Source organism: Patiria miniata, unplaced genomic scaffold, assembly GCF_015706575.1.
Source record: "Patiria miniata isolate m_02_andy unplaced genomic scaffold, ASM1570657v1 HiC_scaffold_19, whole genome shotgun sequence".
Taxonomy (NCBI): Eukaryota; Metazoa; Echinodermata; class Asteroidea; order Valvatida; family Asterinidae; genus Patiria; species Patiria miniata.
Window position 1 is genome coordinate 10,671,977 of NW_024037057.1, and position 12,273 is coordinate 10,684,249.

General features: G+C 40.7%; 1 protein-coding gene across 1 annotated transcript; it reads left to right on the forward strand.

Annotated features, from left to right (window-relative positions):
* Positions 1 to 6,193: 6,193 nt before the first annotated feature.
* Positions 6,194 to 9,925, forward strand: LOC119725767 (monocarboxylate transporter 13-like). Its single transcript, XM_038197334.1, has 4 exons — positions 6,194 to 6,509; positions 7,105 to 7,248; positions 8,225 to 9,031; positions 9,313 to 9,925. Exons 1-4 carry the CDS (start codon positions 6,200 to 6,202, stop codon positions 9,447 to 9,449), a joined length of 1,398 nt encoding a protein of 465 aa, XP_038053262.1. The 5' UTR covers positions 6,194 to 6,199; the 3' UTR covers positions 9,450 to 9,925.
* The last annotated feature ends 2,348 nt before the right edge of the window (positions 9,926 to 12,273 follow it).

The window sequence follows — 12,273 nt, forward strand, 5'->3', positions numbered from 1 at the left end:
AAGAATCATTTAAATTCCAGTTGAAATTCTATAATTCACTCACCTTAACTGGATCACCGGTTAGCCGACGTGTTCAACCACAATAGCCGGAAATGGGACAGGCAAAACTATCATCTACTCGTAAGCCTTACACATGTAGCCTACAGGCCTTTACTTCCTCAAGCGATGAATGGTACAACAACGGCTTATAAGTCCTTAGTGTTTATTCAAGTTCAATGTACATGTAGGTATACACCCATTCCTACGCTGTGTATTGTGCAACAACTGAATGCGTACTAGTATAAGTACCTCGCTCCATTAAAATTTACTCATCATAGGAAAAACCAGTTGCTATTTTTAGTTCACTATTATTGATTCAAGTTCAGAGTTCAAACAGGTAACCTCTGTCCGCGTTATAAACTACGGAAGCACAAAACGGACATATTGCACAAATTTCACCACTGCACATACATGCTTTGTTTGCAAACGTTTCCACCGCAATCAATAATATTGGAGAGTAACAGAGATAAAAAAAAAAAAAGGCCAGGGAATACACCAACAAAATGCGTTTTAAACCTTCAGTCTGCTTTTCTCGTTTTGTGTAAACCGTTTTTAAATTTAAACAAAGAAATAAACAATCGAACTTCTATTGGAGATATAACTGGTAATATAGACAAGAACGACTGTTAGGATGCCTTCGAATACGACTATACTTTGAAAGATATGAACATGGAAACAAGTGCGAGTGCACAATATAAGCTCTGGCCGTGTTGCAGGGTCTTGCATGAAAGTCTTGCATGAAATCGACCAAAACGATCCCTGTCAAAATGCGACGCCGAAAAATGCAACGCCGATGGCACATACATGGAACACCATACTTTTAGACAGACAGACAGACAGACGGACCGACCGACCAGCAAGTGACATGTAGAAAGTCCTGCCATAGCTTAAATAATTCCAAATTACTGAATCCAAATTACGCATGGGTACAATAAGTGACTACACCTGGTTGTACCAGGTTGTCTGCTTGACTTTTGTTTGAAACTTTGACACAGATATTTACCTATTATTTACAGTACATCAGAGTACAACCACGAATGAGCGCACGTAGCAAGAGGAGTTTTATGGCAGAATTTAAACAATCAAGTTTCTTAAAAAAGGGGGGGGGGAAACTAGCTATAAAAGCTGATCCCAAGCGCACACAATTCTATTCAGTTGATTCTGAATGGCTTCATGCTGCTCTACCCACTGTGCCGTTAGGCAATTCACTGGCGTTACGAGGTTATCATATACGATAGAACTGCCCAGCTCACAACTGATAGTCAGACAGTGAGCCTGGTAGGAACAAAGAGGACTGGCTACATAGCGCCCTCAGTAAAAAAAAAAAAAAAAAAAAAAAAAACCTCCCCGTCTCGTGTTGAACATTCATTGACTGGAGGTTTTTAATTTAACAATGCTTTTTTCTTTTCATGCTTATAATTTTTTTTGACTTCCTTTCAGAGGACCCACAGGAGCCATTTCGTTTCTGTACGCAGAGTGAAAACACCCACTGGCTTCACGGGAAAATCGTGACTGACAAGTTTTCCCTATGCATGGACAACATGTTCTCTGGTGTTCCGTCGACATGCACCAAACCCATCGCTGTGATCTCGACAATAAGCCAGAGTGGGGACAACAAGCCAGCCGGAGACCAAACACTGTACTGCGCTATCTAACTCTCACCTGCGCATAAGAGTCTGGGTTCAAGGATAGCATTTGAATTTTGTTGCCGATCTCTGGCGCGTGGCTAGGCTTGATCCAAGAATTGGATTGTCGATAGCGCCCTCTACGTTGATGTACGTTCGGCTGCATAGCGCGCTATCTAGGCGGCCTGTACGTAAACGAACATTAATAAAATCCAGTCTTCTACCAAGACTAGCACGTGGCAAGTGTAAAGTTCTAATCCGGGTAATCTTGAGTACTAAATTGTCTTCCCCGCTAATTTAAGTTTCTTTTCGCAAACTTTGCATCAGACAGTAATTTCGTTAATATTGTAACAGCAGTCTTGGCACCTAGCTGATTTTCTGTGGATTCCCAATTAGTTGGTTTGCATTAATTATGTAGTCGATCTGATGTCGTAGATATACCTTTTGCTCGAATTCGATAGAATCATCGCTTTAAATACGTCTCAGCAAAACCTAAAGGCATATTGGATCATTTGAAATTAAAGGAAACCTACCCAAAATTATTATCAAAAATCTTACTTGGATTAGATCGTACTGGTATTAATTTACAGCCCAGTGACATTCCGCCTGGATTGCTGTCATTGAGAAGAAATCACGAAATGAAGGTGATTTCAAAGCTGTCGACTGACTGACTTTGGGAAATAATTGATGTGCAATTGACGAAATCGTGTTCGTGATCAAAAGGTTGTACATGTGTTTTTTTTTCCCACCGTTTTTCTTTCCGAGAAGTTTAAAATGTAGCTGAAGCTTCAACAGATTACAGGTTTTGAACATTCTTCTTTGGGTTTGGAGAGGTGTTATTATTGGAAACAAACAAAATGCACGAAAAGCAAATGATACTCTTTGTCTCTTATATAGTGTCTTAGATGTAGATTCATAGATGTAAGACGTTTTGTGCGATTTTTAGCCCGGTGTTTGAAATAATGGTTACTTTGTAAAAAAAAAATTCTTTGTTTAGTTGGGGGATATCTGAACTGTTTATGCACATTTACTTGTATTTACTACATCATAGGGGAATTATAATTATGAGGTTTGGAAATCAAGAAAAATTCACGTGTCGGGTATTGGTACATTTCCGTATGACGTCACTGTCACACGTATACGTGTACGTGCTGTGGATATGCAAATGTTCCGGTGTAGCATGAATTTAGGTTTTATGAAATACGGACTCATTGGTAGTTTTGCGCATGCCCATGCATACATAATTAGGAGAGGGAGCGGTCACGTGAGAGGGTTTAACCAATAAAAGGGGAAAAGAGTCCGATTTCCATACGAGTCCGATTTTCATGTGACACCGGCATTGCGCAGTCACGTGCCTCGAAACAAAAAGCCACAGGCACTGGCACCGTTTAGTACGTATCTGTATTGGACTTTCACAGCACACACACACACACATAGCGAGGCTAGCTAGTACATGTAATATACGTTGTACTTAGCCCATGGTGGACTCCCTTTCCTCCCTACGTTACGGAGGGAGTCCAGAATATGAAGTGCTCAAAACCAGGCGAAAAACTTTATGACCAATATTTTCAATATTTGTACCTTGACGGAGAAGCCAATTTTTACGTCGTAGTATTCTATATTCTTTATCTATTGGGCCGCTGGGTTCAAGAATTCCATATGCGATGCTGACCGACGTTAATCACGAAAATAAACTCTAAAGCAACGTTAAACTTGTACTTTTTGTAGACTCGTTTCATCAGTTTCTCACACGTACGTACATGACCGAGTTCGTGCAACGTGAACGCGCAGTGCGCACGTGCGATTTGCTTAGCAACCGCCCTCATGCGCATGCGCATTAACTTGAAGGCGCGGTCGCTTATCCAATGACCGAGCGTGTTTTCGCGCCAGTTACCAGAAACACGTTTCAGCTTTGGTCATTGGTTGAGCGTTTTCGTGACGTCACTGTTCCAACCAAAACTAAACAAAGGAGGGCGCCAGCGTGCGTGCGCGCTTAACGTACGCACGTACGTTATCGTACGACTCGGTGATAAACTGATTAAAAGAGAATACAAAAAGGTACAAGTTTAACGTTGGTTTAGATTTTATTTTCCTGATTAACGTCGGTTAGCATCACATATGGAATTCCTGAACCCCCCGGCCCAATAGATAAGGACACATGGAAAATGTAGGTGTGAAATAAGCTTTTGTAATGAAATAAAACGTAACAAAAATCTGGTCAAAATTTTGGGTGGTATTACGTAGAGAATTCTCATCCTGGACGTCAGTCGTCCAGCCTGGGCTAATTAACGTTGTACTGTACGCTACATCACGCTTCGCTAGCCACAAGCTTCTGCATGTATACATATGTACTGATTAACCCACACACGATTTACATTTTTGTATACGCATTCAGTAAACAAGATAGCCCCATAAATGTGGCCTATTTACTGGACTGCCTCCGTAAACATAGGCCACACATCCACATGTACAAAAACGTGTCGCACTTTGCCAAATTTTGATTTTCACATTTAGGCTTACTTGTAGGTTTTTTTTGCTTTAGAAGCATTCTCACCCTCAATATAGGCTAATCAGAAAGTGCTGCCTTTTTCAGATGTTTAATTTTTGTGAAATTTCATGTTGAAATTTTGATACGAAAACGTGTGCAAACGAATCTTGAAATTTCACGAAAAATAGACATCTGAAAAAGGCAGCACTTTCTGATTAGCTTTTAAAGAGGGTGAGTATGCTTCTAAAGCAAAAAAACCCTATTAACTAAGCCTAAATGTGAAAATCAAAATTTGACAAAGTGCGACATGTTTTTGTACATGGTGGACGTGTGGCCTATGTTTACGGAGGTAGTCCAGTAAATTGGCCACATTTATGGGGCTAGGGTATAACGTTGTACTGTACGCTACATCACGCTTCGCTAGCCACAAGCTTCTGCATGTACATGTATACATATGTGCTGATTAACCCACACACGATATACATTTTTGTATACGCATTCAGTAAACAAGACAACTTCGATACCTAAAAAGGTACGAAAATCCCTACATGTCCCGCAACATTCACCCTCAAAATCACTCCCAGAGCAATGTGAGATGTATCATGCGTCAGTACTTACAAGTTAGAGGTTATGAGAGGTATCATGTTGGAACGAGTTTGGTGTCAAGTGAAGAACTTTCATACTGTCCGTTCCCGTATCAGAATGCTTCCACACGTACTTTCTGTATCGAATTTCCCGCCTCATATACATGTATGTATGAAAGGGCAACAGAAGTGATGACGTCATTCGCAGAATCCATACGCACTCTGTACATCTGGATTATGATTATACGTAGCCGGACAATGAATACTTTTTCGTAGATTTAAACAACGTGGACTATTTGTGTGGCGGTTAATCATTTTGCTGGTGGCACAAATCTTCAAGTTTTAGTTCAACTCTGTGGGTTTTTGTGTATGTTTGAAACAGTAGCCTATCCACGATTTGGATAGAATGAAGGTCAGTCATTGCAAAAATGTAGAAAAGACATAATCCGGGGCTAACAAACTTTGTGAGGAAATGTACATTCTGGACTCTCAATAGGCCTAGACTTTGTACACAACTGCTGAAGTAGCTTCTGGGTCCCCCCCCCCCCCCCACGACTTGGTGGGGGCAAAATTGTTAAAAAGAAATCAAAATTAGGGAGGGGCACTTTTATTGAGGGCGCTGTTCAAAGCCATTTGTTGCGACATAAGTGAGGCGCGATTCTGCCGACGTATTAAACTAGGTTGCTTATTTAAGATGAAATGTTTATCAGCGTTGTAACGCCTCCTGCACTTTCGCCACGCCCATAGGAAGGGTAATGAGGCTGTGAGGTTATGTCGCTTTCTGAATTAAAAAAAAAAAAACAACGAACCGAACAAAACAACGCCCCGCCCCCCCCCCCGCCCCGCCCCGCCCCTCGATACGCATATGTAGGACGAGTATACATGTACTCCATATACGCCAATGGTTTTGAACACAACTGTTTCTGAAATATTCAACTTCAGTGACTGCATACAATGACTGCATACAGTGTCAGAAATTGACTGAGCGTATGGCTTTTCTCCTCTGTGCAAGTTACTGTTCAATGGATATTCATGGTTAGGTCTATTCCATTCAGCCATGTGGGTGCTGATTGGGGTAACTGTGGGGTAAATATTAATATGGCAAAAAGACTCGAAAAAAAAACACTCGGAAAGTGGTGTCTTAAAATAGAGTGGTTTTTCGCTCGTTTAAATTAAGGGAAAATTTAAGGCGGCCTGACGTTTCGATCTTTAACAAGATTTGTGTTTCGATAACATTAATATACACAGTGCTGTGCTAGTAGATATTGGGACGCCAGCAGACCAAACATATAGTGACTTCTTGTCAAGGCTACGTATGGTAAAGGTAACGCAACGGATGACCTGCCGTTATAATTAATAGCCTGGAGTCAACCCCAGTACTGACACATTGTGACTTCAAGGTGAACGACGATCCTTATCAATGAGTTCATTGTATCGCACGGGCAATGATTGAATGCGCCGGGATGCATAGTCTAACCGCAAACAAGCCTATGACAATGAAACGTTTTGAACGGGAACTGTTTGTTAGAGTGGCATCTAGCCAAACTTTGAGTTCCAATCACCTACCGGACGTCATGGCACAGACTCAGATGTACCGAGAAGGAGGGTGGGGTTGGTTTGTCGTACTGTCTGCCTTTTTGGCGGAGGTCATCATCTACGGTAGCCTGAAGGGCTTAGGTGTTCTCATCATTGCTATGAAGGACGATTTCCAAACAGATTTGTGGGTGATCGGCTCCATCGATTCACTGCACTTTGCTGTACAGTTTGTATTGAGTAAGCAATCATTTGTATTTCATAATCAAAATTGGAATTCAGTGGTTTTGTATCGAAAAAGAGTTAGAGGCCTAACATTTCGGTGCTGGCAGGACAAGTAGAGGGCACATGATTGGTGCTGGTGGAAGGAGAAACACAAAGAAGGGATGACTCGGAGGGGAAGGATCTAAGACCAAAAGATGAGCAGAGGGTGAAGGTCACAGAGGATGAAGAGAGGGGATGGGGTAGGGGAAGGACCAAATATCAAAGGTGGGAGTTGTATTAAGGGATGTCCGTGTTTAAGTTAAAGCAATGTGCATACGGGGAATTGACTGTGAAGTGAGTATGTAGGCGAAAAATAATAATTATTAAAGTTAAGCATGATTATTATATGATACCATACACGAATTAAACAAACATGAACTGCACAATTATAATTTCATTAATTGCTGATATTGCTGGAGTATAAGGATGATCTTGTGTTTAAACCAAAATTGAATTTACATTGGTTATGGAAACAGCCGCATACATGCGCTACACCACAGTTCGTTAGAAAATTCTCCCAAAGTGCAGTTAACATGCCTGATGAAGCACGTCCGTTTGTTCCCTCCCTAAGCACCTGTGGCATCGTCCGTGGCGCGGAAAGTTGGCAGCCGGGTCGTCATTATCTTCGGCGGCCTCCTGTACGGAATTGGCTTGCTGATCTCCATGACAACTTCCAACGTGGGTGGTTTAGCAATATCCATCATACTCATTTCTGGTGAGTGAATAGGACTAAAAAACCATTATTTTAAGATGAAGAAAATGTATCACAAGATAAACTTGTACTCGGGATAACAAAAAAAAGTATCCGGTTCTTTTCGGAACCACACATACAGAGATTTATTCACATGGTGTCACCGCAAACTTATCTTGTCTTAAAGAAAGTATGAAGAATCATCATCAAAGCGGTCGCGAGAATGTGAAAACCAGAGGTGTTTTTGCATCCTTATAATATTGCGCCTATAATTTTCTTTTACCCACGATCACACGGTTGCAATCTAAACTACGGTACACGTTTGAATATAGGGTCCAAAAATCTTCAGCTATTTTCTGTCCATCAAAATTAGGTAGTATAGACGCCAGACGACTGTAAACAGCCGTCTCTTGAGCTTGCTGACTAGTCTTGATCTGATGATTGGTTTAATCACTGCGGCAAGTAGTCACGATCTTATCAGAGGGCTGGGGTTTGGCTAAGTTTTTTCGGTTGAATACAGGGTGAGTTTTAAGGTTCTGTCCACGAATCACAAAAAAGGTGCATGTGCGTTCTTTCAGCAAACGAAATAATTCACACGCATCCCTATGTGATTTGCTTTCGTTTTGCTGAAAGAACGCACATACAATTCCGTAACTTGACAAGTACATGAGTGATTTGAATGATTCTTGTACTATAAGAAAGCTTATGAATTTGGCCTTCATATCCTATATTGTGAAAGTGCTACATGCAGAACTTCACTCAAATAATCGTCCCGACATTTGGGTTTCGGGTTTTTTTTACTCACGCTGAGGTTCTCAGTCACTGACGATGTTATTGGCTATATTCGAATGAGGAACGTGTGGAATATGATAATTTTTTTAAAATCTTTTGAGCATATGCCTCGGGTAATGCGCTCAGAATGTGTGCTGCCTTGTCAAATGGTCAGTCACTTCATTACGATGCGTTGCTTAAGTTTGTAACGTTCTGCTTTTCCATACAGGTTCAGGTTCAGCATGTATTCTATCGCCGACACGTGCAGAACTCGCCTTCTACTTCCACGAGAGGTTTGCCCTCGCTAGTTTTGTCGCTTTGTGTGGAGCTCCAGTCGGCATGATACTGTACGGACCAGCCACCCAGGTCTTGCTGGAAACGTACGGCTGGCGAGGAACCATGCTCCTAATGAGTGACGTGGGGTTCCATCTTATTTTGGCTGGTATGCTGGTGAGAAGACCGAAAGGAGTCTATGCAGCAATTCCAGGCACATCTGAAGAAACCGGTCCAGATGCACGACCATCGGAAGGAACTGACAACCGTTTCGGTCAGTGGCTTGCGACGTCACTTGGTCTTGACATCCTGATCAATTGTAGATTCATTCTGTTGGCTTGTTTGCGGATGCTTTACAACGTCAGCTACGGTGGAGTAATGGTTTATCTGGTACCTAACGGCCAGGCACTTGGACTTGGTACGAGCCAGGCTTCGTTCCTTACAACAGCCTTCGGTGCGGGGAGCTTAGCTGGGCTGTCTATAGGTACCCTGATGTTGCATACCAAGGCGTTATCGCTTCATGTCACAGCAGCTATAGCTGGCTGCGTGACGGCGATGTCACTTGCCCAAGCTGCCTTCATCCAACTATTCGTGCTTCAGATGGTGAATTCATTTGCGATTGGATTCGGTTTGCATATTGTGGTCGAAGTTGTTTCGGTCATGGAGCGGTTCCTTCCCTTCCCAGATGAGAGGTACGTCATAGTCCTGGGCTGGATGAGCTTCCTTTCTGGAGTTTCGACCTCCATTGGAGACGTCACATCAGGTTTGTGAATAAGCAAATCCAGAATTACTGTTGCCCAAAACTTAATATTTTACCTGCTTTGAGCCGAAATGGCAGCATCGAGCTGTACATGTATACTCTTCAGGGAGCTGAGATTGTCTTTGGAATGTTTCATTGTCCCAACAAATGAGCATGATATTGTGATGTAGGGCCTTCAGCGCCAATGCTCGTGATACATGTACATGCACTTTATAAACGCACATACATGTATTATTATATAAATCTCTTTTGAAAAAAAAAATGGTATTGCTTGCATCACGCAGGTTGGCTTCATCACGTGACTGGCAGTTTCCATGGCACCTTCTTCCTATACAGTTCGGCCATGCTCGCCTGCATGCTGTTACTTCTAGTGGACTATCTCCGTCTTCGCATGGCTAGAAGCCCTAACGGAAGCCGATAGTCTGGTAAACCATCGGTGCTGATAAAATGAAGCATCCGGATTTGTAAGCTACTCGGGGACTGTGTGTATTTTAAAGGCACAATAGGATAATAACAGCACCACTCAAAACCCAAACTAGGCTCAAAACCTAACCTGTTGACGTTTCAACTCGGGATATTTGACTTCTGGAGAAAACAGTGAACAACCTTTTTTGTTCGCCAAAGGCAATTTTGTCCACGGCACTGTTTCAATCCATTGGGTATTTCGACAGTGCCCAAAAATATTTTGGTTCAAAACCTCGTTGTTGTAAAAGTTACAATATGAATTTGGTGTAGGTGTACACATGTCAATGAACGCACTGTAATTATGTTTCATTTAGGTAATGATGCTTATGCAGTAGATTACTAATGTCGTTAGAGTCCTGCAGGGATAAGTGGGGGAAAAAAAGGTCACCCCAAAATATTCTGCCAAAGAAAACTGTTCTCTTCAATTTTTCGCCTATTAGTCAGGTGGCTTAGATCTAATTTTCGTCAAGATCGTGACCGACTGGTCCAAAGCACCAAACTTGGTAGATAGATTCTTATAGACCTAGAGAAGATATTTAGAAGGGGTGACACCCGAAATTCTTTTGGGAAGGGTGCCTTATTTGCATAAATCCTTAATCCCTGCCGTGTAATATATTTATTCCCATATTTGGGTATATTTTATTTTTTTTAATTTTTTTGAAAAGTGTATTTTGGGGATTCTAATTACATATCTTTACTTAAATAACTTTTTCAAAAGCATATAAGTGACTGAATAATTATGAGGACATAGTAACGATCCAAAATGGCTACTATTATGCCCTAAATTGCGCGCCTTTACCTTGTCCCCAGATATCATCAATTAGTCTTGCCAAACATCAGCATTGATGAACTTCCAATTCACCACGTAGTTTACTGGTACAGTTACCCTATTGAAACCTTATGCAAAATCATGTGAACAATGAGAACATTGTGTTATTAAGCCCAGAAAACAAAAACTGGGGAAAAAAGAGGTGTCCATAAATTGGGCTAACAAGTAAGGTGAAGGGTTGCCTAACATGAAAGACTGGAACAAGTTCAAGGAAATTCCCAAAATTATTGTTGAGAAAACGTTTTGGCGTAGACAAAATTATTGTAAACAACAATAATCTGTAATTTGGGGGGATTTTGTTGAACTTGTTCAAGTCCCCACGTTACCCTTCCCGTAGTAGCCCAATTTACGGACACCACATTTTCTCCCCTTTTTTGGTCTTTTGGGCCAAACATCAAGATGATATCAATTTTCACATGATTTCCCACTTATTTTTGTTAGGTTAACTATGTCAGTAAGTACCTTTGTGAATTTGAAGCTCATCAATACCCACGTTTGGCGAGACTAGTTGATGATATCTGAGGAAAAGGTAAATGCGCGTAACTTTAGGGTAAAATAGTAGCCATTTTGGATCATTACTATGTCCTCTTAATTATTCAGTCACTTACATGCTTTACAAAATGTTATTGAAGTAAGAATATGCAAGTAGAATCACCAAAATACACTTTAAAAAAAATAAAAAAATAAAAATATACCCAAATATGGGAATAAATATATTACACGGCAGGGATTAACGATTTACGCAAATTAGGCACCCTTCCCAAAAGAATTTCAGGTGTCACCCCTTCTAAATATCTTCTCTAGGTCTATAAGAATCCATCTGCCAAGTTTGGTGCTTTGGACCAGTCGGTCACGATTCCGACTATATGCCACCTGACTATATTCCCACAGTAAACTTCTATGCGCGATTTGACCTCAGTAAGGTCATGTTGTGCATGTGTCTCTAGGACTGATGACGTCATTCGCAAGGTCTATATTCACAATGTCAATTTTCCATTTCGTTTTAAAAACCCAAATTACAATTAAATTGTGGATCCTGTGTAAAACGAAGCAGAATTTATTTATTTCCCTTAAAGCCGGAGAAATGGCTTTAAGGGAAATAAATAAGTTATCAGGAGAAGCGTAGAAAGGTCTATATTTGAACCATAGGTGCATCGGCACCCTGGTCTACATGTGGATTGGGTTTTCAGTCCCTACCTGATTCCGTGGGTTTTCCCCAGAATATTCTTCTGGGGTTTTCCTCCCACCTCTAAGACTGTAATAATTTTTCCTCATTGTCTTCTCTCTACATGCGTGTTTCTTCAGGCTTGCGAGCTACAGTGCATGGAGCAACAGTGGATGGAGCAATATACACTTGTTATTTTTCAAGGCTGGGTTGGGGCTACCATTAAATTATAACGCAAATAATTCTGCACAATAATTACTACATTTATTAATAATCTATTAAAAACTTGAAAAAGAGTATTAAAGAAAAGTATAAATGAATAATAAATAACCATAGGTCATATGCATAAAAACTGGCATTTGCTTTTACTACAAATTTTTAACATTTACTCGCATCTGTATGAATAAAATCTAGCATAAAATCAAGTTTTCAAATGCGACACATTTTACACGTTCAGCCTTCTGTAAAAAGTAGGGGGCATCATTTTGCTTTTCCTTACTGTACTGTTATAATAATATCAAGAACACTCTTTATTTCAAGACAGATGGACTAGGCATTTTATTCAAATTTTCCAACGCATGGATACAGTTACATACAAAAGAATACAAAATAATTCTATTATTATCTTACAAAACATTACCGATGGCTGATTTGTACAGACTATCCCTTTGCATTGCTGAAACAATGTAAAAAAGGCAATATTAATAAAGCACAACACAATTACTATCTTGCAACTTGAAGGTTTATGCAAAAGGCTGGGATCATTCCGGCTCATAACTGCCAAGG

Bases quoted from the DNA above. Each gene is read 5' to 3' on its own strand.
- LOC119725767 (XM_038197334.1), top strand. From the start codon at position 6,200: ATGCATAGTCTAACCGCAAACAAGCCTATGACAATGAAACGTTTTGAA. The intron at 7,249-8,224 runs GTGAGTGAATAG...TTTTCCATACAG, and splicing joins ATCCATCATACTCATTTCTG to GTTCAGGTTCAGCATGTATT. The intron at 9,032-9,312 runs GTTTGTGAATAA...TGCATCACGCAG, and splicing joins CATTGGAGACGTCACATCAG to GTTGGCTTCATCACGTGACT.